Source organism: Cotesia glomerata, linkage group LG6 (genome assembly GCF_020080835.1).
Source record: "Cotesia glomerata isolate CgM1 linkage group LG6, MPM_Cglom_v2.3, whole genome shotgun sequence".
Classification (NCBI taxonomy): domain Eukaryota; kingdom Metazoa; phylum Arthropoda; class Insecta; order Hymenoptera; family Braconidae; genus Cotesia; species Cotesia glomerata.
This window is the reverse complement of record NC_058163.1, coordinates 16,344,223-16,372,184: the sequence shown is the minus strand read 5'-3', so window position 1 is coordinate 16,372,184 and position 27,962 is coordinate 16,344,223. Positions and strand designations below refer to the sequence as shown.

Below are 27,962 nucleotides of genomic sequence, written 5' to 3'. Positions count from 1 at the left end.
GTCGAAGTTATGTTGAAAAAATCCTTATTTCCAAATATTTCGTCGAGGATATCTCTCGAACTAATCAACCGATTTCCACGTTTTCGGCGGCAATCGACGCGGTTTTTTAACTTCTGAAATTATTTTATATCATCAAAAACAATCCGAGAAGAAATGACGAAGTTATGTGAAAAAAACAGTTTTTTCGGTTTTTTTCGGTTTTATTTCGTTCACGCTATCTCTCGAACGAATCAACCGATTTTGACCGGATTAGCGCCGATCGGAGTGGTTTTTTGACGTTAAGAGCTGATTAGTTTTTAAAATTGATCGATCGAGCCGTTTAAAAGATATTCCAAAAAAACCACTTTCAAAAATGATTTTTTTCTAATTTTTTTTGAGATTTTTCAAAATTTCTCAAAATCTATCGGTCCGAATCGGTTCAAAATCTCAGGAAATCTAAGTTTGGCGAAGCCCTTTCGAATGGCACCAACCGCGATGAAATCGGTTCAACCGTTCAAAAGTTATAAGTGATTCACATACTTACACACACACACACACACACACACACACACACACACACACACACACACACACACACACACACACACACACACACACACACACACACACCTCGGGGCAGAAGAGATACTGCTACCGGGCGCGTCTCCCCGAGCGGATGGGAGAACGCTCGCTGTCCTTGGATGACACTTAATCTCTTAGTTGATGAGGTACAGCGGGTAGGAGCCAAGCAAAATAACCAAACAAAATACGCTCCCGTGGACAAAACTCCCCTTTAATGGGTTGGTCGCACTAACTGACCTAACAAGACGATCGTTCTCTGCTGTGACCCACTGGGAGTGACCGGAACCTCGTGTCGTAGTTTCCGATGATGCAGGCCACGGCTGATGTGAGCTTGCTCTGCCGAGGTGTAAGTTGCAGCAGTGGATCAGGAGCCAGCCACTTCGGGCCTTGATCAGGAAGTACGCAGTGAGTGTTAGAGATCGGAATCTTCACCGATCCGAGCGAGTCTAGTCCGTCCGTGTATTCCGGGGCTGGCTAAGTGTCGGCTAGGCCTCAGGGAACTGGGGTAGGAGTACTATCTCCGAGGGTACACCCGTTCCTAGTTATGACAACCCGCTCCACTCCGTACGATGCGCTGGTGAATTTAAAAGTATGAGTAAAATTCAGGAAAACAACAATAGTGAAAACGGGCCTCATGCCCAACAAGCAGCGATTGAAGCAAGCGCTGAAATGAAGCGGTCGCAAGCGTTTGAACGCCTTGAAAAGCTGACCAGTGAGCTAAATGACTTCATCAATCTAAGGTCAATATCCACAAGGAGATTAAGACCAAGACGACCAGCGTAGCCAATGCCCTCAGAGATTCAAGAAACTTGATGAAGAATGGTGTTTAACAGTACGACGCACTTCTCGCACTACACCGGAGAGAAGCATTCAAGCAACTATCGTGAATGAAGAAGCAATGGACACTGGAGCCGAAGGTGACGGTGAATCAGTCGCGGAAGACAGAATCAGAACTAGCAGCAAGTCAACTAAGAGAAAAGATCGATCTTCTCCCGACCCAACGATCTGCCAAGTTGTGAAGAAAAAGGACCTGAAACCAAGCCCTCCGAAAAACACGGCAGTGCAGAACGCCGGAAAAAAGAGGTGACTGAATGGCAGAAGGTCCAATCCAAGAAGGAGAAGAAGGAGCAAGCGAGAGAGCGGTTACCAAAACAACCGGAGAACAAATCTCGGCCGGAGCCTAAGCGGGAAAAACCGCGAAAATTCACCAAACCAGATGCCTTAATTATTCGACCCGTTGAGAAGGCAAAATATGCCGAGATACTGCGTCGGATTAAAAAGATGTCCCACCAGATCAGACCCGTGACGTCGTTGACAAGGTTCAAAAGACGAATGATGGGAATATGCTCATTACGCTTTCCAGAAAGACCGCAGACAAAGGACAAGCTTTGCTGAAGACCATCAAGAGCATCCTTAAAGAAGAAGCGCAAGTCATCTGTAAAGGCCCAGAGGAACAGCTTGAAATCCGGGACATTGACGACGAAACAACTAAAGACGATGTCCGGAAGGCCTTACAAGAGGCAGCTGGAAATGACTACGAAATACCTGAAGATGTCATTAAAATTCGTCCGGCCTACAGAGGTACTCAAACTGCTTCGGTACGATTGCCAGCAGCAATAGTGCAGAAGATACTTGGAAAGACAGGCAAAATAAGGATTGGCTGGGTAAATTGCCGTGTCAGAGCAATTAAGACACCATTACGATGCTATAAGTGCTGGCACTTTGGGCACACTACTGCTCAATGTAAAAGCGAAGTCGACCGATCTGGGCTTTGCATCAAATGTGGGCAAACAGGTCATCAAGCTGCTCAATGCCAAAATAAAGTGAAATGTGCGTTATGTGCGGAAAAACCTGGCTCTCAGGACACTGCTCACCGGTCTGGTTCTGGCCGATGTCCAGTCTTCCAAGAAGCACTCCAGAAGCTGACAAATAAACGAACATGAGGATACTGCAGCTTAACATCAATCACTGCGAAGCTGCGCATGACCTGCTTATGCAGACAGTACGGGAATTAAAGCTCGACGTTGTGCTTTTATCGGAGCCATATAAACATTTAGCTGGACAACCTTGGGAGACGGATATCACCACGAAAGCTGTGATCTGGGCTTGTGGTAAGCTCCCTTTCCAGAGTGTAGCTACCAATGGCAGCGCTGGCTTTGTAGCAGCATCAGTAGATGGCATCCGTTTTTACAGCTGCTACGCACCACCTAGCCTCTCAATTGCTGAGTTTACTGACTTCTTGGATCGACTGACCGAGGACGCGAAGCAACATCATCCAGTAGCGATAGCCGGGGACTTTAACGCCTGGGCAGTGGACTGGGGCAGTAAGCAGACTAATGCACGAGGAAGAGAGCTGCTAGAAGCTCTTTCTACACTAGATGTAGTCTTGCTCAACAGTGGTGACACGCCGACCTACACCAAAGGTGACGCAAGCTCGATTGTAGACGTCACTTTTGTCAGTACCAGCCTTGCTAAAGGTAACACTAACTGGAAGGTACTGGACATCTACACTGCCAGTGACCATCATGCGATACTCTGGGAAACGTCAAACGACCAGAACCTCCGGGGGCCTATCAAGCAATTTAACACCGTCGGTTGGAAGGTGAAATCTCTTGACCCAGAAGTATTGCTAATAGCCCTCGATAGTGATCCGATAGAGACTGGATGTGCAGAAGAACATACTAAGGCTCTGATGATGCAGTAACACAAGCTTGTGATGCCAGTATGCCTCGCAAACGTGTTATGAATTCAAGACCTGCGGTACACTGGTGGAATGATCATATCAGCAACCTCCGTAAAGAGTGTCATCGAAAGAGAAGAATATCACAGCGTGGCTATCAACGACCTTACTCTGCAGTGCTGATCGCAGAGTACAAATAAGCTCGTCGTGAACTTAATAAGGCCATAAAAGAGAGCAAAAGAAGATGCTGGAAAGAGCTCATATACGAGGTCGACAAAGACGTGTGGGGTCGGCCGTATAAGGTGGTCATGACGCACCTGAAGAAACAACAAATGCCGTCACCTACGTGTCCCCAACTCCTTCAGAAAATCGTCACTGCGCTGTTTCCACAGCAACACAGTCTCAATTATCAGTCAACGCAAGATGAACTGGACGACATTCCACCTGTCACTGAAGAAGAATTGTTGGAGGCCTGTAATCGGGTAGGAAATAATAAAGCGCCGGGATTGGACGGAATCCCTAATATAGCCTTGAAAACCATCATAAAGGCAGCACCAACATTATTTCTAGACGCTTACAACGCATGCCTCAAGGAGGGGACTTTTCCTCGTAAGTGGAAACAGCAACGGTTAGTACTTTTACCTAAAGGAAAGAAACCGCCAGAAGAACCGTCATCTTACCGACCACTCTGCATGCTAGATACGGCGGGTAAGATATTTGAGCGTATCATCCATCAGCGAATAGATGCAGTAGTCGACCCACTCTTGGCAGACAACCAGTATGGATTCCGGAAAGGACGATCAACCCTGGACGCGATCAACCTGGTTGTTAATACGGCCAAAGAGGCAATCGCAGGAACTAGATGGATGGGTGGAACGAAGAAGTACTGCCTGGTGGCTGCCTTGGACATAAAAAATGCTTTCAATTCCGCTAATTGGGACTGCATCATGCAAGCTCTCGACGAGAAGAACGTGCCAACATATCTTCGCAGACTAGTGATTAGCTATTTTACAGATAGAGTGCTGAAATACGATACAAAGAATGGTCCAAAAGAGTATGATATAACCGGTGGTGTGCCACAGGGCTCTGTTCTTGGTCCACTTCTGTGGAATATCATGTATGACGGGCTCCTGAGACTGAAGCTTCCAAGATGTGTCAAACTGGTAGCGTATGCGGATGATGTTGCCGCAGTGATCGTCGCCAAACACCTCGACGAGATTCAACATCTGTTTGACATCACTTTTGAGAAGATCAACCAGTGGATGGATACAGTGAACCTACAACTGGCCAAGCAGAAGACCGAAGCAGTGCTTATTACCAGCCGAAAAGAAGTTGAAACAATTAAGATTAATGTCGGTGACCGAGAAATCACATCACAACCATTTATCCGTTATCTGGGAGTGATGCTGCATGCACGACTCAACTTTAAACAGCAGGTGGAACATGTCAGTGCCAAAGCGTCAGTAGTGAGGGCTAGTCTCGCACGGCTGATGCCTAACATCGGAGGCCCAATGCAGAGCAGGAGGCTACTATTGTCATCAGTAGTCACATCAGTGCTCACTTACGGAATATCCATTTGGGCTGATGCACTGGAAACCCAAGAATCATGGAGAAAAGCTGGACCAATATACCGACAGAGTGCCCTACGAGTAGCTAGTGCCTTCCGCACTCTATCAGAAGAAGCAGTGTGCGTCATTGCTGGAACCCTACCTCTTAGAGTTCTAGCAGAGGAAAGACGGGCCCTTTACCAACGAAAAAGGTCAACTGCACTGAGCCCGGAAGAACTTAGAATTGAAGAACGGCAAAAGAGCATAGGCCGATGGCAACTACAATGGGATGCTGCAGGGAAGGGTAGGTGGACGCACCGTCTCATACCTCGGGTCGACATTTGGCTTAACCGGAATCACGGTGAGGTCAATTACTATCTTACGCAGATGTTGTCGGGACATGGGTGTTTTCGAGAGTATCTACACCGCTTTAAGCACGATGACTCTTCGGAGTGCCCGTCCTGCCCAGGAGCTGCTGAAGACGCGGAGCACGTCTTCTTTGTATGTCCTCGTTTCGATCCACAGCGTGAAGAACTGGAGAGGATCCTGAACCAGAGAATGCAACCAGATTCACTAGTAGAAGCAATGTTGTCATCAGAAGCTGCCTGGAACGCTACCAACACGTTTGCAACAGAAGTCCTTAAAGACTTGCGTTCCACCGAAAGAAAAAGAGCAAATAGCAGAAGACAGAAGGAAGATAGTTAACACCTTAGCCACCAGAAGGAAGAGCAGTAGCTAGATCCTCCCTTCACGAAGTAATGCCTGACGGCGGTTTCCATGAGGGATTAGAGGAAAGAAGGAAAAGGGGTTTAGGGTTTAGTGGGTAGGGGCGTTAGTGTCGAGTTAGTATGACGCTGCGTCGAGTCGCCACATATCCAGGCCAAACAGCTATGCCTAGAATCCGTAAAAAGGATTCCCCCCCCTACAAAAAAAAAAACACACACACACACACACACACACACACACACACACACACACACACACACACACACACATACATACAGACATAGTGACAACCTCGCGGGGATAGTCAGGGAAGCTTCCTGTGACCTTCAAATGTCGAGATCTAATGAAAACTCGATTTTTGCAAAACGGGGTGAAAACAATAAATTCCCGATTTTTGAAAATCTGAGATTTTTAGCGGGAAGTTAAAAAATCGTATGTTAAAATCTAATTGTAATTTTAATTAATAAGTAAAAAATGAAATCTACTTCCATTTCGGCTGCCGAATGGCACTTTTGTTTTTTAATTATTTATTTAGCGTCACTTAAACAATTTGTTAATGTTTTGTTGAATTTCAGTTTACAATTATTAATTTTTCAACTTCTTGTTGAATAAAATCTACCAAAAAGTCAACATTTTTTTTGTGACACGGCAAATAAATAAACTTTTAATTTCATGAATTTCAAATATATATTCCATTGTAGGACCGGGATAACGTACCACGCAATTTGTAGGACAATGTGAAGGTTAAATTATATAAATTTTAACTAAGTAAAAAAAAAAAATCAGTTGGTTAGTAATAATTTATGATAACCTCGTTATCAATACATGTTGGTAAGGGGGGACTCATCGATCAAACCATAAATTTTGTAGGACAAATATTTTTTCGAATAAATTAGATAATTATTTTAAGATTTAAAAAAAAATTAAGTTAGTCATAAATATTTGAGAACCACCAAATCGACATGTGGTATCCTTGCTATCTCTGTTAGGTCCCACAATCAAGGGTTGCTTATAGGCAATTGTTGGGCGTCTCAGCAAAATGAAGCTACACACTAAAAGTTAGCTTAATAGTAATAGAACAACTTCAAAAATGTACGAGGGATCCTGGACTATGAAAATTTATTATTTAACAAAAAAAATTACATATCGTCAAGATTGATACGGTCTTAAAAAAATTAAAATATAATAATTTACAGTGGAATTTTTAGTATTGATAATTTTAAACATTAAAATTTATAATAAAATATTAAAAGTATACAGAACGATGTACAAATTCTAAAGTAATATAAGGACTGGACTTTTATATTTTTTTGAATTTATAAACATTTCTAAAAAATCGTTAATTTTCATCAAAACACAATATTAAATAACATAAATTATGAAAATAATAAACCGTCACACTCTGTCACCATATAGATTTAGCTTATAATAATGATGAGATGTAGATCAACTTATCGGTTGTACGGCGTAGGGGTTAGTTATCGGTCTAGCAAGCGCGTGGCGCGGGTTCGAATCTCGGTTGGGGCAAATGCAATTTTCACTTTATTTCCATTATTATTAAAAATTAGATCTAAATAAAAAGTCAAATGGTCTAAACTTGCGTTAGCCCTGCATAAAAATTAAAATAAAAAAAAATTACAATTAAAAAATTTCTTTTTATCACTTTTTATCAAATGGCATGAGCCAGACTTAAATAGTAACTGTGGCCCAGTCCTGGTAACCAGGCATAGGTCAGACTTGAAAATCGGTATTGACTCAATACTAAAATTCAGTCTTGGCACAATACTTATTTTCAGTCCGCGCAATACTTATTTTCAGTCTTGGCACAGTATTGATATTCAGTCTTGGCAGGAAGTTATCATTTGTATGCTTAGACAGACTTGGGCCAAGCTTGGATTTCAAGCTTGCCCCAGAGTTAATGAGCATTGCACCAAGCCTTGGTCAAGCTCGGGCCGATCGTCATTTCCACTAAGGGTACCCGACGTGAAAATAAAAAATTTTTGGCACTTTTTTCCAGTTGGGATTCATGTGGGATCAAAGTGGGAATGCCCAATGTGAAATAACAAAATTTTTAGAAATTTTTTCTATTTGGGATTCATATGAGACCAAAGTGAGAATACTTAGGGTGGAAATGGAAAACTATCAGTTTTTCAATTCATCACTTGCAAATGCATTATGTGAGCTTATATTATTAGCATATATTTGCTGTAAATTAATTAGACATACAAATAAAAATTAGCCGTTAAGTATAGAAAAGAATTAGGAAAAAAATTCATTCAATATTGTTAAATAAAAACAATAAAATTTAGTTAAGCTTTATCAAATTTTACATAACTTTATATTTTAAAAAATTTAGTTTTACGAGATTAAAAATAAATTGTAACAAGTTGGGATGAATTCAAAGAAAATTTTAATCCGAATTAAAATTTAATTCCATCACTCGGGTTTCGGAGTGAACTAATTGAGCAATTCGCGCACGGAGTGAATACAGAGTTTTTTTTAACAGAGTCATCCCAGATTAATTTGGGATCAATTTCAGATTAAATCCAAATACTAAGTTGTTAGACTGAAATACAGTTTTATGTTGTTGAAACAAGATTCATACGTGAAATTTTTTCTTCTCACTACAAAAAAAAATTTTAATTGAAAAAAATTTTTATTATTAATATGTAAAAATTCAATTTTTGAAGAATATTCAATTTTTGAGAAGATTCACATTTGCAAAAGAATTTATGTTGTAAAAAAATTAAAATTTTTGATAATGAAATTTTTATCGATATAGGAAAATTTGGTAATTACTTACAAACGAGGTCAACCCAAGCAAAGCTGTCTTAAATTTTTAACTTCCCGCTAAGAAAATCGAAGATTTTTAAAAATCGGGAAGTTATTGTTTTCACCCCGTTTTACGAAATTCGAGTTTTCATCGAATCTCGACGTTTCGAGATTCTAGGAAGAACCTCCCTGACTATTCCCGCGATCGTGTCTGTATGTCTGTATGTATGTATGTATGTATGTGTGTGTGTGTGTGTGTGTTTTTTTTTTTAAGAGGGGGGGGAATCCTTTTTACGGATTTTAGGCGTAGCTGTTTGGCCTAGATATGTAGCGACTCGACGCAGTGAAACTGAAACTCGACGCTAGCTACCCTACCCACTAAACCCTAAACCCTTTTTCCTCTTTCCCCTAATCCCTCATGGAAACCACCGTCAGGCATTACTTCGTGAGGGGAAGATCTAGCTACTGCTCTTTCTTCTGGTGGCTAAGGTGTTATTCTTTCCTCCTTCTTATTGGCGTCATTCGCTCCTCTTCTTTCTATGGACCGCAGGTCTGAGAAGACTCCCGTGACAAACGTGTTTGTGGCGTTCCAGGCAGCCTCTGATGACAGCATTGCTTCTACTATTGTCTCTGGTTGGATTTTCCTCTTCAGGATATTCTCCAGCTCATTTCGCTGTGGATAAAAACGTGGGCACTCGAAGAAGACGTGCTCTGCATCTTCATTGACTCCTGGGCAGGATGGGCACTCTGGGGGATGGGCACTCTGTGTGTGTGTGTGTGTGGATGTATGTAAACCTCTCATAACTTTTGAACGGCGTGACCGATTTGATTGCGGTTGATGCCATTCGAAAGGGGTGACTGAACTTAGATTTTCAATATACTTTGGAACGATTCGGACCGGTAGATTTTGAGAAATCGCAAAAAAACTACAAAAAAAAATTTGGGGTTTTTTTGGAATACCTTTTAAACGGCTTTACTGATCAATTTCAAAAACTAATCAGCTCTTAACATCAAAAAACCACGTCGATCGCCACCAGTCCAGTCAAAATCGGTTGATTCGTTCGTGAGTTATCGTTGACGAAAAAAAACCGAAAAAAGTGTTTTTTCGGAATTTCTCCGAAATATTTCGTTCTATCAATTTAAACTTGAAGATTCTTCATGAAGCTTAAAAAACGGCGTCGAACGCCACCAACCGCGTAAAAATCGGTTCATTTATTCAAAAGTCATTGTGATTTGAAAATTAAAAAAATAGTGTGTTATCAAACTTTTGAGTTCGAAGAGTTCAAAAGCATACAAAAGCTATTTTTTTGAGCTCGGAGAGCTCAAAATAATACACAAATTGTATTTATGAGCTCGAAGAGCTCAAAAATGTCATAAGTGCAATTTCAAGCGTTTAGGTATAGAATTGGCGGGAAGTTGCAAGGATGGCCTCCAGGGTCAACTGTTTTCCTAATTTTTTTTTTTTTTTTTCATCAAACTGAACAATTGTTTTTTAAATTGTTCGTTTCTTTATGTACTTAAAAAAAAAAAAACATCAAAAACATCAAAAAAAGATAAAATAGGAATTTTATCCAAGAACATGAAAGCCAAAATTTTTCTAAATATCAAAGGCAAAAAAGCTATCAAAACCTTTATTTTTTTCTTTCACGACATTTTTTCATCATAAATGCGCCGTAAAAACAAGCAGAATAAAAAAAAATCGAAAATGTAATTTTTCACCTAGTTATGGCCCAATATGGGGTTGACCCTACATGTAAATAATTACCGAAAATTAAAAAAAAAATTGCATTTCAAAAAAATTTTAATTTTCTAGAAAAAATTTTTTTGCTAGGATAAGAAGGATTCCAAATCAATCGGACAGTTTTAAAGAATTTTATTTTTGATTCGTTCAATTTTTTTACATTTTTCAGTAAAGTTTTTTTTTTAATGTTTCAATTTTCTATTCAATTTCTACAAAAATTGTATTTTTAAGTCACTAAAGTGAATAAATAGAAAAAAATAATTTCTTAAATTTTAGTATATCATGGATAATGTCTCAGTAAACCGCTTAAGTTGATGTATACGAAATAATAATCCACTTTAATAGTACTCCTGCTTGGACCAGCGGTAACGTGAACGACTGAGGATTTAAAAGACGCAAGTTCGAGCCCAACTCACGACAATGATATTTTCAATCAATTATTCCATTTCAATCCGAGATAAAATTCACTAATGAGTTCTAATATGATATGAGTATCTAATCCTGAATTATTTTTAATTTTTTCGAAAATTTAAATATTTTTTCTTTCAAAATTTAGATGGGGTTCTGATGGGGATTTTCCTATTGGGACCCAAGAGGAATTGTCCAATGAGGGCCAAATAGGGCTATGCGTTACATCCCTATGTGTGGTCCCTATTGGACAACCCAATGAGGACCCTATAGGTCTTACATTAAAATTTCTATTCGGGAGTTTAGCAAGTAATAGTGTAACGTAGTTTATTGCAGAAGTAATTCAACGATATACTCATAAAATCATAAAGATGAAAGCAACAACGTGACTGACCTCATTTCAAAGTCGTGAATCTCTTGAAGAGTTAGTGTCTGAGTAACGTCAAGCAATTGTCTCATATTTTCTTCTCGACGACAAGCGTCAACGTCAGGACGAAGAAGTATAGTCGCAGCGGGTGCGTCTAACGATAGTGACGGTTGCTGTACGACAATAGTTGCTTGAGCTGTTCTTTTGGTCCCTCCGCTAGTACCTTTTGAAAATATAAAATTTATACAATTGTTACAAACATAACATTAACATTCACAACTATACATCGGGGTGCATCAAATGAAATCAATTTTATATAATCAAACATTATTAAATTTTTAATATTCTTTCCCGCTTCACAGCATTATTTATATTTATAAAAATGCTTGCCGTAAGATGGACGGTGTGGCTTAATGTATATATACATTCTATATATAGAATAAGCGAAAGGAAATTTAGTATAGACCGGATAGCTCAAATGGTAGAGTAGCCGACATGTCTTCGGAAGGTTCTGGGTTCGAATCTCAGTCCGAGCTTGCTGATAATTTTTTCTCGCATATTCTATAAACTCACATTAAGATGATCCTCTCTACATTCCTTTCTCAATCCTTTCCTACCAATATCCTGTAACGTGAATGTGGAACGCTTCACATTATAATTACTGTAACTCCTATTCTTTCCCGCTTCACAGCATTATTTATATTTGTAGAATATTAAAAATATTAAATTTTTAGAACAAAGTAGAAGCAGGAAATTAGCGTTAATTTAATGTACAAATACTCCAATACTACACGCTGAAAATCTTGTATTAATGATTTCTATTATTTGTTCTTGATAGAGTAATCTAATTTAAAAAAAGGCCATTCGGCAACCGAAATGGAAGTAGATTTTGTAGTAAATAGAAAAAAAACTATTAGGATTATGTACAAAAAAAATTAGGAAAACGGTTGACCCTGAAGGCCATCCCTGTAACTTCCCGCTAATTCCATACTTAGGCGCTTAGAATTGCACCAATGACGTTTTTAAGCTCTTCGAGCTCAGAAATACAATTTATGGGTTATTTTGAGCTTTCCGAGCTCAAAGAGATTGCTTTCCTATCCTTTAAAGCTCTTCGAGCTCAAAAGTCTGATAGAGATTTAATAAGACACTATTTTTTGAATTTTTAAACCACAATAACTTTTGAATGAATGAACCGATTTTTACGTGGTTAGAAGCATTCGACGCAATTTTTTAAGCCTCACAAAGAATCTTAAATTTTGAATTGATCGCGCTAGGAATTTTGGAGTTTATTCCGAAGTTATTCCGAAAAAACACTTTTTTCGGTTTTCTTTCGTTCACGATATCTCTCGAATGAATCAACCGATTTTGACCGGACTGGTGGCGATCGACGTGGTTTTTTGAGGTTAAAAGCTGATTAGTTTTTGGAATTGAACCTTTAAGCCGTTTAAAAGTTATTCCAAAAAAACCACAATTGAAAAAAATTTTTTTTTCAGTTTTTTTAAGATTTCTCAAAATCTATTGATCTGAATCGGTCCAAATAGTTTTCAAAATCTAAGTTTGGTCAAGTTCTTTCGAATGGCACCAACCGCGATGAAATCGGTCAAGCCGTTCAAAAGTTATAAGCGGTTCACATACTTTCACACACACACACACACACACACACACACACACACACACACACACACACACACACACACACACACACACACACATACACACACACACACACACATACATACAGACACCTTGAAAACCTCGCGGGGATAGTCAGGGAAGCTTCCTATGACCTTCAAACGTCGAGATCTGATGAAAACTCGATTTTTGCAAAACGGGGTGAAAACAATAACTTCCCGATTTTTGAAAATCTTTGATTTTCTTAGCGGGAAGTTAAAAAAACAACCAGTGCAATAGCAAATTTCATAATTGGCATAGCGGAATAGGACATAAATTTGAGACTTCACATATGAAATGGTACTCAAATTAAATCTTATTTAAAGAGCTTTCAGATGCAGTTATTCGAGTAAGGATGTGAAGAAATATAAATTTTCATAATTTTGAAAATTTTTATATCCTGTCATTTCTAAATTACTTGACCGATTAAGCTCATCTTCGAATTTGACTTCGGTATCTATCTGTACAATAAGTGTGTTGAGTTTGCTCGAGATCCGTCATAAATTGGCTACGCTATCGTCGTGACAAGCCGAGTTTTATCGTGTATATATATATATATATATATATATATATATATATATATATATATATATATATATATATATATATATATATATATATATTGAGACACTGCAAAATATTCAGATTTTATCAGCCTCGCGAACTACCACCCGAGATTTTCGTTACTGACACTAGCTTAATTAATGTGTAGCCCTCGTGATGTCACAGGACGATACGAGGAGGGGAAGAGCGGTTACGAACCTCAAAACTTGAGCGGTGATCGACACTTCGATCTATCCCCCGTTGTTAACCACCACGCTAGATTTTTCTTAGTCAATCTCTCATTTATTGCTATTACTACTAGGTGACTATTAGGTGACTACTCACCAAATTCACTAAAATCCTAAAAGTTTATTATCCACTATTAAAATATTCTATATCATTTCTATAAGTTTTATTATTTTGCATTAGGTGATTATTCACCACGTCTATTCCTGTAAAGATTAAAGAAACCATAAATTTATTTTCTTTAAACTCAAAACTTATCAAACATTTAATACTTTACAGAAAATTTATAAAATTTATCTAAATAGTAAAATTTTTCTAATAAAAATTGCAAAATTTATTTAACTAGTGAAATTTTTGTGCTAAAAATTACATAAATTATAAAATTTATAATAATTAAGTCCTAAATCGACAAAAATTCTCACGCTTTCATATTAATTCATTTAGTTCTTAAGCATCATAATCTGAAGATATTTCTTTCATATGAATGTATTATAATCCTAGCATTGTAAAATTAATTATGCTGATGTCATTTGCTTTATGTAAGCTGAGAAGTACTCAGTAGAAATTTAGTAAAAGCATTTTAGTAATAACTTTATCGATTTACAAATCTCTACAAATCTATTGTCTAGTGTACTTTGTGTGCTGGGTCGCAAGCCATAAACACGTCACGTGCTCGGGCTAAAGTAAACACAACCCAAGATCTCTTCACTCGAACGTCTTTCGAGGAACCGGTCGCCATATACCACGTATTGAAACGTTCGAAAATAAAATAAAGTCTTTTAGATTTATTTCTATACAAAATATCTTTTGTCTAGTTAAGTCGAAACTAAATCTCTTATTTAATCTTATTATTTAAAATAAACACTTAGTTGAAAATATTTTACCATTAAAATTATATATCGCCGTTAAAATAATTTATTTTATTTAACTTTGCAGTTCGAATTTCGAAAATAATATTAACACTATTTGTTATTAGTTATTAAACTGATTGTCGAATGTTAAAATTTAGGGATTAAATTAATAACACCGAGCATCGAATGCTTATTAAATAAATCCGGGATTATAGAATTTATTTTGAATGCGTCACCGAAAAAAAAAAAATTATTGTGTGCTTTTATGAAACCACGATGCAAGTGAAACTTTTTTTGGATTATTGACATTCAACTAAAAATTTTCAGAGAATTAATCAATTTAGGGTATTAAAATTGTGTTTCTAATCCTAACTTGATAATTGGTAAATGAAAAGGGTCAGCCTAAGGGATGTAGCCGCGATTGTGCTCATAGTCATTAACGGATCTTAATGAAATTTAGTACATATGTTACTCAGACGATTATCTCAAATAAGTTCAAAGATTAGCTAAGTAGGTTAATAGGTTTAGAAATAATAACTGTTTGAATTTTTCTGAAGATAGTGGAAGTTGCATTTTTTGTCTTGTTATTTTTAAAGAACATTTAATTGAAATAAGATAGCTTATTATTAAAGTTATGCTTGTTTTGGCGCGTTTAAATGGGAGTGAAATTTTTGAGCTGCGCGCGCATGATGTTCCAAAAAAGCGACAAGATGAAGTTGGCCATCAAATATAACTAAAAATATAGATTTATTTTACTGACTATAGTTGAGGAGCTGATTTTCAAAAGGATATCTTTTCATATTTTAAAATACCAGTTTTCCGAACTTTTAAATATTAATTACTTCGAGAATTATAAAGATTTATGAATGAAAATCGAATTGCAGCTTCATGACCAATAGTACTTTATAGCTAAATTAAAAAAAGTTCAATAAAAATATTTATAATTGAAGATAACTAGTTTTTTGTCTCGATTAATCAAAAATGAAAAGATACCCTTTTGAAACTCAGCTCCTCAGTTAACTTATAAGTTAACTCATATACAGGGTAGTCGAAAAGTATCCATCGAAACATTTAATATGAAATATATGGTTCATATTATGAATCAATTCTAAAAATGGTCAATTAAATATTTTACTTTTTATTTAACTTGGTAATAATTTCTTTTTAATTAATATTTTCTTAGAAATAATAACAATTTCATGAATTAAAATACTTGCACTAAAATATAAATATTGTAGTAAGGTAAAAGCCCTAAGTAGCTGCTTATGTACCAGTACATGCTCACTCCATGTATTTGTATATCTATATTCACAAATACATGCCGTCATACATGCCATCACCGATGCCATACTACGTACCAGGTACACACGCACAGTCACACACTACTGTACCTCACGTGACACATACTTATACAGCACCAATCTCCTCTTTTCATGTGCCTGCGTCACAAACACAGCAATGCACATATGCTATTCCAAGCATAGTCCCAAGCGCTACTCCCTCTTACATGTACCCGAGTACAGTCGCACCCTTACGGACTAATGACATTTGCCGGACCGCGAAATCATGGAATGTATTTTCCCCCCGCGCGATTCATCTATAAAATTAGATGCTAAAAAATTTATTAAGACATTAGAACAGCGAATGGTCATTAATAATATATCTTTAGACAACTTTAGGCCAGTAGTTGTTTCAACGTTAACTGGTAATATTTTAGACTGGTATTATTAGAATGAGCATTTATTTGTAAACTGGTCAGTTTTTAAAACTTACTTTAAAGTATGGCAGACCCACCAATCAGACGAAAGTTTTTTACAAGAAAATTATTCATATCGACAAGCCGACGACGAACTTGGAGCTGCATTTATTAATCAAATGCAAAGCGCGTTTGCTTAATTAGAAGAGCCACTACCCGAAAGTCGATAAGTTAAAATTATTATCAAAAAATTTAATTCAAAATTTTTATTTAAATTCGCGGAAGAACATATTAATACTTATTCAATGTTATACCAACGCGTTGGTGCATGGCAATTGGTCATGGATACTTGTAATCCACCTAAATCGGAACAATCAAGTAAACCGAAAACCCAAAATCAGAATTATACGAAATCGAGAACGCGAATGAATACCGTTACCAATGTAGACCCTGATCAAGACGTGTCAATCATCGAAGATAATGAAAAAACAACCTTAGACGCGGTTTTAGCTAACAAACAATCTAATTCGCGTAAATAAATCCCAAAAAGCGACACCTCAGACGGTATGTTCCGAGATGTTGTTTCTTATGTTAACTCTTGCGAGAGTTGTCTTAAAACTAAAAGTAACCAAGCTAAACCGCAAGGCTATATTGGAACCAGACCACCAACTCAGCCATGGACTATTATCTCCATGGATACAATAGGTCCTTATACTAAGTCCTCATCCGGTTTTCAATATGCATTAGTAATCGAAGATATTTACACTCGATATTTAGAGATCTTTTCATTAAGACAACAAACTAGTAAAGAAATAATAAAACATTTACGCGGAGTATTAACTCATTGGGGCCCAGTAAAACAGATTATCTCAGACAATGGAAAAGAATTTATAAATAAAGACGGTTTAGCACTTATTAAATAATATAACATCCTACTTACACCTACTCCTATAGGACACCCGTGTGCAAACCCTGTAGAGCGTTGTAACCGTACCATCAAACCGATGATTATTTCATTTACTGGACAAAATCAACGAGACTGGGACTTTCACATACCAGACCTGAAATTTGCTGATAACACTACAGTTCATACTGCACTAGGTGTTTCCCCGTTTTATTTAAATCATGGTCGTGATTCTCATCCAATATCAGACACATCCGTCACTGAAAATTATGATGAGACTGACATAACTGTTTGGAAATCCCGCATAAATAGAATAGACGAACTTCGGCACTTTACAGAACATTATATGTTAAAAGCTTGGGAACGAACGCGAAAACAACACAAAAAATGGTTTTCTACACAATCTATTGATTTACAGGTCGGAGATCGAGTCTATTATTTAAATGAAAAATTAAGTAAAAAAGTCGATGGCTACAGCGCGAAATTAGCACTTAAATATTCCGGACCCGCGGCAGTTACTGAAATGGTAAGTCCGATGGTCGTGAAATTAGCAGATTTAAATGGCAATGACCTCGGAACACATTATTTAAATGATCTTAAGATTTCTCGAAGGTCTCACAGACAAATACTATTACAGAAAAATAACGCTGAGAGTACTACGATGTCGTCAATCATCAGCAATGAGTCGAAAGCTAGTCCGCATGCGAGTCTAGAATCTTTGATTCTTGATCCGTTGACAGACACTCTAGCTTCCGAAGACATCACCTCATTTCATTCGAATGATATTGTATCACAATCATCACCTGAACCGCCATCTGTAACCCAGCACCGTCACCGACCATCGTTAGGCCCAGTTTGACTTCAAAGGAAGCCGCCCAGCTCAACTTCGGCCAAATTCCTAGGCCACTCGCAGTTCAGCCCGACACAGTTACCACCACAGCTACTCCAGCAGTAACATCAACATCGGTGACCAGCAGTTTAGTTACAGGTCCAATAAATACTGTCAATCAGCAAAAGAGCACCACAGCAGCGCCGATGCCAACACCGATGAACAGTAATGCAGTTATAGCTTCAGTCACTGATGCTAGTCAACAAACAGATACTTCAGCGTTTGGAGGTCGACTTAATTCCCTAGCACAGCCAACAGCCAGATCCATCAACGAACGACCCTCTTGGGTCAATGATATACTTGAGGGTATATCGAGCATGTCCGTGTGCAGCTGCAAAGAAACACACGTGACATCCAGACACTACAACGCGACGTCACAAATTTAGCTGAGACATCCAATCAACAGTGTTTGAACCTCCGTGACGTAGCTGAAGAAGTCGTTGCCGTCAACCATCGGCTTGAAACTATGGAACCTATCGTCAGACAACTAGGTGAGAACATCCACCATGATATACAACAGGAAGGAGCGTTATCTTTCCAGATTACTGAGGAGCAGACCACCAGGATGATATACAACATCGAAGTCACGCCAAATAACAAGGCAGTGGTCTCAGTCTTAGCTAAACAGCCAGAAACATTGTGCGGACCAAATGCTGGACTCAAGCCTCACACGTTAACGTCCAAACCAATCTCAGAGGGTACTCAGTATCCTCCATCAACACTACTGGCCTATCGAAAAGCACGAGAAGAGCTCACCCAGGAGCAGTCAAACCTCTTTCGTGCGACAGGAGCCATCAGGAAGAATACACCATCCAAGCCAGTAATGGTAACGTACGCCTATTCGTTACCGTACTCTCAGACGATACCGGCACCTGAGCATGGTGCACCAATATCACCAGAGGCTGCATACCAGCAGTTCTTGACAGACACTGACACAGCAACTTCATCATCAGCTGTTGCAGACGCTAACCAGATAGTTGTCCACAATGGAATCCGTTTCATGGATTACCAGAAATTCTGTAAAGCCATCCGTAGCACTTGCGCTGCCATTCGACCCAGGATCCTTCTCAGTCAACTTCAAGAATCCTGGACCCAAACAGTGAACACGCAAGCTCAGGCACTATTCTTTTCATCTAGATGCCAAAACTGCCGGCAACTCAACCACAAAATTGCTGAATGTCGTTTACCCTGGAGGCCAGACATTTGTCACGTCTGCTATCAGGATCAAGTAACGACGGAAACGTGTTTCCGTCCTCACGAAAAAGAATTAAGAGACCACTTCCGTGGACGCTGTCCAGGATGTGGAGCTGCGATCCAATTCTTCGACCCCCTGTCCCGGGCCTGTAACAGGCGGCCAAAATATAAGGACTTGATCGGTACCAAGTATACCGAAGAGGATATGGAACTCTTCCACGAGGCCCATCTTCGTGCTACGAAGAAATAAACCCTCCTTACGGTTCAGGAAGATTCATCTCATCCTTATTATTATTCTCAAAATTTTTTTATTATTATTATTACTTTATTATTTTTTTATTACTAATTTTGTTTTTAATTATTAAAAATCATTACTGCTAATATTTCAAGTACATTATAATATTATAAAATTCAAAAAATGTTTACTACTTTAAAATAAAAATTAAAATAATCATTCCTATTAATATTTATGTAATCATAATATCATTCATACCATCTATTACTTTATCTGCCAGTTTAATTTGTTTTTATTGGAGCCAATGACATTGTCCCCCCTCCCTCTATTCTATACTACCTATTAATTATCTATACATTCTTTACTTTTTCATTCCTTTTACCATGTAAGTTAGTTAGTCATAATAAAGTCTAGCTACTATAAGGACTGTCTTTCTCATTACACCTGGTCTCCAAACTTAACATGTTATGGGCCCAGAAACCTGGATGGGGTAATGAGATAGACAAGTAAAAGTAAAGTAAAGTGAAGCACTGTAAAATGCATAAAGTAAAGTCAAAGTAAAGTGAAATAAAGTAAGGTTAAAGTAAAGAAAAATAAAGTAAATTTAAAGTAAAGTAAAATAAAGTTAATGTTAAAGTTAAAATTAAAGTTAAAAATTAAAGTAGATTGAAAAGTAAGGTACAAGTAAATTTAAAGTAAAAATCAAGAAAAGTGCGGCGTAATACTAACTATGACAGAAACAAGTGAAGTTTTTGGCATCGCTAAGTGTTTTGCCGCCAAGGCAAAGGAGAGTTGGTCACCCTGACTCTCATGACTATACTAAACCCTAACTATACTCAAGACTTGACAAGAGTCATTTCTATGACTGTTTACCACGAACACGTCCAATAACACGTTTGCAATGGCTGCCGCACCTGCGCACCATGAGCTAGCGGGAAGAAGCCCGGCCGGCACGAAGCACGAGGCGCCAGACGCCATGTGCACAGTTCAGTTGTATTTGGGACTTGTAACCGACACAATATACCCGCTAGCCTCACTAACACTGATCCTACTTTGTGCCTTTTTCTTTGTTCAATAATTTATATAACAGTACATTCGCTATTTGATTTCAATTCAATTCATTAAATTATTAATTTGTGTTCTTTATCGCCGTAAAAAATAATATAATTTCAGAGTAATTAAATTTAAATTTGATACTTGTGACGCAGTAGTTTGTTGGCGTCGCAGCCATTGTTTAACTTGCACGCCGTGCAATAAAGAAGCGTGATTTCATCATCTTTAATTAATTGTTTTAATTTCAAGTCTCTTTGGACATAATTAAAAATAAAATAAATTTCTAATAAATTTAACTTCATAATAAAAATTATCTTGTAGAACAAATTATCAAACGTAGTGCTTCCCACGTGTTAAATATTGACATTATAATTGATCTAGACTCGCGTGAATATTTGCATTAAATTCAACCAATTTAAGTTCCAATTATTATCACGAAACATATTTAATCTAAATAATTAACTTTCAACTGATCTCAATTTAACTAACTAACTATTTCATATTCTCAATTCATAAAAACATTTGATCCTCTCGGATCTTTATCAGCAGGTTGACGGTTGACCTCAACAACCTAACGGCGGCTGAGATCATCTCTCACCCCTATTGTGCGCCTAGTACAATTATTTATACTTACACACACACACAGTTTCACATCATACGCATCTGTATCTATCTTCGAGGAGTTTTTCTCTAGTCATTGCTAGAGTTTTCTCCCATTGGGGAATAAATTAGTTATAATTATTCACCCCAACATCGAGTGTTTTATTTTAAAATTAGAATTCCTGATCCTGATCCTAAATAATCAAGAAGAACAAAATAATTACGGAAACTCTCCTTCTTGGAGAGTTTGCGACAAAACACTAAGTTAAACAATGCCAATTACCAAGAATGGAAATTTAAGGTTGAGAAACTCTTAAAGCGTGAAAATACATGGAGAGCGATTTCTAGCGCCAGGCCTACCAGTGGTGAGGAAGCCCAAGAAGCATGGGATACACGAGATGACAAGGCACTTGGGACATTATGTTTGTTAATTGAACACTCACAAATCTCACTAATCAGAAATAAGACAAATGCTAAATCAGCCTGGGATACCCTGAAAGAGTACCACGAGAAAGCCAGTGGATTGAACAAATTTTCATTGATCATCGAATTGTTACAGTTGCAGTACCAGGAAGACCAAGACATTGAAGCGCATGTTTCAAAAATCCAGGAACTTATCGACAATCTGACGACTCTGGGTAATAAAAGCGCTGAGGAATTTAGGCCGTGGGTAATCCTCAGAAGTATGCTGGCGTCATACCACACGCTCATATCAGTGCTAGCTTCAAGGCTGGAAGATGAGCTCACCATTGATATTGTAAAGGCAACTTTAATCAGTGAGTACTGCAACGTGGCCAGTTGGCTCACATTAGGCAAACACCAATTTACCACCTGATGCAAATATCATCAGCAGAAAACATGTAAAATCTGATTAGAAATTAGGCGATAATCGCTAATGTACGAAAATCGTTTAAGAGTGGAGCTAGACGTCTCCCCACTTCTCAATGCTAATTAATGTACGCGGAAGCCGCGTGCATTCAGTTTTTGTTCAACCTTCATAATGTATACTTCTGTAATTGATATATTTGTTAAAATATAAATAATTATTTTTACCGTGTTACAACGCAATGTTCGGTATTTTATTAATTTACACCGTTTATTAAATAATAACGGCATTTTAATCTACAAGAGTACGATACGACTCCGATTATCAGTTAACAAGGAGTATGTCGTACATTAATTAAATAATACGACGCATATACAAGATAAATTAGCTTGGCATGTCGTGTACTCAAGAGGTCTCGAGTAGTCAGCTATTTTGTTGAGGAAAGCGTCATTTTATTGTTCGAGGAAGATCCTGGTTTGTCAGTCACCTCGATTATTCGTCTGTTCCTGACCCAGTAACTAGCCCAGCTACAGCCACGAGGAATCTACCACCGCTGGACAACGTTAAAGCACACCGAAGTGGTAGTAGTACCTGTTGTAAGTCAGGTGGTATATTGGTAAGAATTGGATGCGGTATTGAACTTACTTTGAGCTGTATTTTTCAATATTTGTATTTGACGACCATTTAGCTCTATTTTTCCATACTGAGCGATCAGCGGAGCAGTACGCGGCAAAGATTGGTTTTGTGTCGGAGCTGAATCTATCTTTCAACAAGTATCACCACCCACGAATTGCCCTAGACCATATTCCTAACGCGAATTAAATCAATTTAGCTATTTGTAGCTTTGAAAGCTATCGGCTTGGTCCGCCGTAAAATCTAAAGCTACAGGCATCTGGAGCAGCATCGACTCTTATAAGCTACGGCTTCGAGTTGGTTACACTCCGGTTGTAACGAGCGTGTCTTTTCGGCCCAGTTCGTAATTAATTATTAAATTAAAATTTAGATAATTTTTATTCTAAAATAAAGATTTATTTCACTTTACGAACAGTCAAGACCAGCCACGTTACAGTACAAAAGACGGAAAAGCTTAGTGAAAACTGAGGATTATGAGTCAGCACTGAAAGTAAGCAAAGCTGAACTTATATGTTCCTTTTGCCAACAAACTGGTAATCTTAAAGCAGATTGCTTTGAATGCATTGCCTGGAAGAAAAGACAAAAGCAAAAACAAAAGCACAAAGAAGCTCATGCTAGAGCTGTCGTTGAAGATATTTCAACCGACGATGACAGTTTTTCGGAGTCAACACCACACCAGGCCTATGCCGCAACACCTGAAACACTCAACACCAACTGGTTCTTTGATTCTGATGCCAGCAGCCACATGACCAACAATATAAATTTTTTTGACACAATAAATACAAATTACAAGTCGTCAGTATTGGTAGCGAATGGTCAACCCTGCAAAGTATACGGCATGGGACAAGAAAAGATTGAGTGCTCAAACAGGCAAGGAAAAATAACCACACTAAATCTAACAAACGTTTTATACATCCCGAATTTTGACTGCAATCTTATATCGATAGGGACTCTCGACAAGCTTGGTTTCCACTTGAAAATCATGAGCAACCAGATGGCAATTTTTAATATAAATAATGAGGAAATAGCCATTGGTGATGCATGTGGACAAATATATAAATTAAGAAGGCCTGACCACGCATACGCTGTCTCAGCCCAGCACTCCGAAGATTGCATTCGGCGCTGGCACGCACGGTTTGGACATAGGGATCCGAAGGTAATTAAAAATTTATTTATCCAAAACCTCGTAACTGGCATAAAAATTAACGACTGTCCAATAAAACATGCATGCGAATACTGTATAAAAGGAAAAATAACCCGCAGACCTTTTCCACAGAGAGCAGCAAGCAGCACTGAGCAACATTTAGACCTATTCCACACAGATCTATGTGGACCAATGCCAACGGAAACACCTGGGGGGCAAAGATACATGATGACCTTCATAGACGATTATAGCCGTTCAACCTATGTATTCCTGTTACGTCAAAAATCTCATGTCACAGAAGTAATCAAAGACTTCATCCAGTTCTGTATCACACAATTTGGCCAAAAACCGAAAGCTTTCAGGTCAGGTCTGGGACGAGAATACGTCAACAATAAGCTGACACAGCATCTTCGACAATGTGGAATACAGTTCCAACACACCACCGCATATACACCAGAACAAAACGGAGTCGCAGAACGCAAAAACCGGTATTTAGTCAAAGCAATTAGAACTATGCTTATTGACGCAAGACTTCCGAATAAATACTGGGGTGAAGCAGCTGTTACAGCAGAGTACTTGCAGAATCGTATACCATCTAAAGAGAAGACATTAACTCCTTGTGAAATTCTCTATAGCAGAAAACCTGACGTCAAGCACTTAAAGGCGTTTGGTTGCAAAGCTTTTGCTCACATCCCAAAACAAAAGCGTAATAAATTGGATGTAAAAGCAACGGAATGCTTATTAGTTGGTTATTCAGAGAATTCCAAGGGATACAGATTACTTGAAAGATTGTCGGGAAAAATTATTGTCAGTAGAGACGTGAAGTTCGTTGAAAACTCTCGAGTGGTGGAAGAAAACACAGACACGACCAACTTCTATCTAGATGAACAAAATTCACCAACCGAAAATCCTGAAGAAATAGTCTACATACCTTCGGATTCTTCTGATACATTGCCAACAACAAAGCCACCAATCAACAACAAGCTAGCTGAGTTAGGGAAAGCTTCAACAAGCCATCAAGAACCACCTGAAAAAGACGAAGACATACCATTAGCACAGAGAATTTCAAATCCACAAGCCAACGCACCAGAAAACTCAAAAAATCTTAGCGAAGAAACTGTGCAAGAACAGGAAGACTTCGACATGGATGAGATCAACGATGATAATGAGCCCCGAACTATCCAACAAGCTTGAAATGGACCTTTTGCAGAGCAGTGGAGCAAAGCAATGGCCGAAGAGTTCGAATCGTTGGAACGAAATGAGACGTGGGACCTTGAGCCAATCCAAAGAAATAAGACAGTCATTGGGTGCAAATGGGTATTCAAAATTAAAAGAACACCGAGAAACGCTCCTGACAAATTCAAAGCAAGGCTAGTCGCGCCAGGATTCTCTCAAAAATTCGGCGTTGGCTACGAAGAAGTCTTTGCTCCTGTAGTTAAACCAACCTCAGTAAGAACCTTGTTATCCCTAGCTGGCAAGCTGAAACTTCATGTAAGACATTGGGATGTGAAGACAGCATTTCTCAATGGAAAACTGAAGGAGATAATCTACATGAAACAACCACCCGGATTTGAGAAAAAGGGACAAGAGAAGTTTGGATGCAGTCTCAATAAAAATCTCTACGGTCTCAAGCAGTCGGCGAAATCCTGGAAAGATCAGTTACATCAAGTCTTGACCGACTATAATTTTGTACGATGTGACAGAGATCCCTGTCTATACAGCTATGGAAATAACACTCGTTCCTACTTAGTTGTACACGTGGACGATATCCTGATCGCATGCTTTAGCTTATCAAGAATACAGGAGGTACTTGAAGCCCTAAATGAGGAGTTCAGCATTACAGATCTTGGAGATGTAAAATGTTATCTTGGAATAGAAGTCACTAGGAACACAGCCTGTGATTTCTCCTTGAACCAACGAAATTATATTGAAAAAGTCCTAATCCAGGCCCGACTTGAAGACGCAAAACCTTCTCATTACCCCATGGACACCAAATACGAGAAGAACCGTGTAGATTCACCTGAAATCAACAAAAATTGTTACAGTAAGTTAATTGAAAAGCTACTATCCATAGCAATCAACTCAAGACCCGATATCAGCGCACCAGTGGCGATATTAGCACAGCACATCAAGGGCACGAGACAAATCGACTGGAATCAACTTCAAAGGGTCTGCAGGTATCTAAAAGCCACTAAGAGTCATCATCTTCATCTCAGCTTCAATTCCAGTGATGCTCAGGAACTCGTCGGCTACGCAGATGCCAACTGGGCAAAGGATAGAGTCTCAAGAAAGTCCAACACCGGATACTTGTTCAAGCTGTTCGGTGGAACAATAAGCTGGGCAAGTAAGAAACAAACGTGCGTATCAGTCTCCTCTACAGAAGCCGAAATAGTCGCACTGTCGGAAGTATCTCGAAAGTGCGTACTCATCAGGAAACTAATGAAATTTCTTGATCATCCCCAAGACTCAGCCACCGTTATCTTTGAAGACAATCAAGGGTGTATCAACAACATCTGCTCTCCTGAACAAAATCCGCGCAGCAAGCACATTGATACCCAGTATTTCTATACTCGAGACCTAGAGGAACAAGGTGTGGTAAAGATCACTTACTGCCCATCTGACAAAAACGCTGCCGATATCCTAACCGAACCTTTGGGGCCACAGAGGACCACAACCATGGCGAGGATGATCGGATTGACCTTCGAGGAGTGCCAAGATTAATGTCATTGAGGGGAAGTGTTGGAGCCAATGACATTGTCCCCCCTCCCTCTATTCTATACTACCTATTAATTATTTATACATTCTTTCCTTTTTCATTCCTTTTACTATGTAAGTTAGTTAGTCATAATAAAGTCTAGCTACTGTAAGGACTGTCTTTCTCATTACACCTGGTCTCCAAAATTAACAGTTTTATTTACAGCTGCAGACCAATCGAAAAAAAAAAAAAATAACAAGCTAGAATTAAGCAATAATTAAAATAATTTTATTTAGTTTATTTTTCCAGTTCAAATAGATCGAAGTCTAGACCGGAGTTTCGACCGTTAGCTCAAGGAAACGTTCTACTAAATTAATTATTTGCTTACAGGGGATCACTCACCAACTTCACAGCTAAAAACTATTTTTTTTTTTTTTATTTTAAAATTTCTTTTCAGGTGATGACTCGCCAGTCCATTTACACATCCACACATCCATCCTCAAGGTGACTACTCACCAATCCATCTCCCAAAATTTCCTATTTACCACTATCAGGTGACTACTCACCACATCTCTCATTAACAGGTGACTACTCACCAAATTTCTTCTTTGATAGGTGACTCACCTATTAAATCCTTAATCTACAGGTGATTACTCACCAAACTTTCATTTACAGGTGACCACTTACCATTTTTTTTACTACTACTTCATCAAAGCATCCTTCCTAGGTGATCACTCACCCATAACTCCTATCATTTTACTATCCCTATACCCGGTGACGACTCACCGATTCTTTTAAAGAGCTAGCTCGGTTCAAAAATTGACGGGGTAGTCTTGGCTTGGCAGGGAGGATTGAGACACTGCAAAATATCTCGATTTTATCAGCCTAGCGAACTACCACCCGAGATTTTCGTTACCGACACTAGCTAAATTAATGTGTAGCCCCCGTGACGTCACAGGACGACACGAGGAGGGAAAGAACGGTTACGAACCTCAAAACTTGAGCGGTGATCGACACTTCGAACTATCCCCCGGTGTTAACCACCACGCTACATTTTTCTTAGTCAATCTCTCATTTATTGCTATTACTACTAGGTGACTATTAGGTGACTACTCACCAAATTCACTAAAATCCTAAAAGTTTATTATCCACTATTAAAATATTCTATATCATTTCTATTAGTTTTATAATTTTGCATTAGGGGATTATTCACCACATTTATTATTAAAATTCAACTAGTTATAACCCTAAGTATAAGTATTCTATTTTTACAAGTATTTTGTTAAATTGCGCTACCGAAATACTATAAGTTTATGTTTAAAGTGTTGATATAGTGTAATAAAGTTAATTTTGTTATAATTTTTGTCGCCAATCACTATTAATTAGTGAAAATACCAACATCTCCTTACCACAACTATCTACAACCTGCAAAAGGGTCAATCAAGGACGAAGGGTCATCGTTGCAGTTAACATTTGTAAGTAATTAAAACATGTTAACTGGCACGCGTGAGAACTTCTGTCTAAAATTAATAAAATAATTCAAAGACAAAGACATTCATTGGTTCACGGGAGCGGAACATCCCAAAGCAGCGAATCTCACTTTTTAGAAGTTAAGGCGATTATTTTCTTATCCGCGAGGTCTAATGGCATAAATAATTAAATTTTTTAACTAAGCAAAAATTTAAAGTTTCAATATATATATATATATATATATATATATATATATATATATATATATATATATACATAGATAGATATATATATATATCTAATATATAAAATTCTCGTGTCACAGTTTTCGTTGCCATACTCCTCCGAAACGGCTTGACCGATTTTGATGAAATTTTGTGCTTATCCGGTATCTATGAGAATCGGCCAACATCTATTTTTCATCCCCTGAATGCTAGGGGTAGTCCACCCCTAAATTTTTTTATTTTTAGACAAAATTTTAATTTCTATTTTTTATGATACAACATACAA

General features: G+C 38.1%; 1 protein-coding gene across 4 annotated transcripts in view; it reads right to left on the bottom strand.

Annotated features, from left to right (window-relative positions):
- Window positions 1-27,962, bottom strand: part of LOC123266732 — a 751,444-nt gene that overhangs the window by 332,188 nt on the left and 391,294 nt on the right. For all 4 annotated transcript variants that reach the window (XM_044731127.1, XM_044731129.1, XM_044731128.1 and 1 more), the window contains exon 5: window positions 10,830-11,025. In XM_044731127.1, the coding sequence (XP_044587062.1) occupies window positions 10,830-11,025 (196 nt within the window). The remainder of the gene's footprint in view (window positions 1-10,829; window positions 11,026-27,962) is intronic.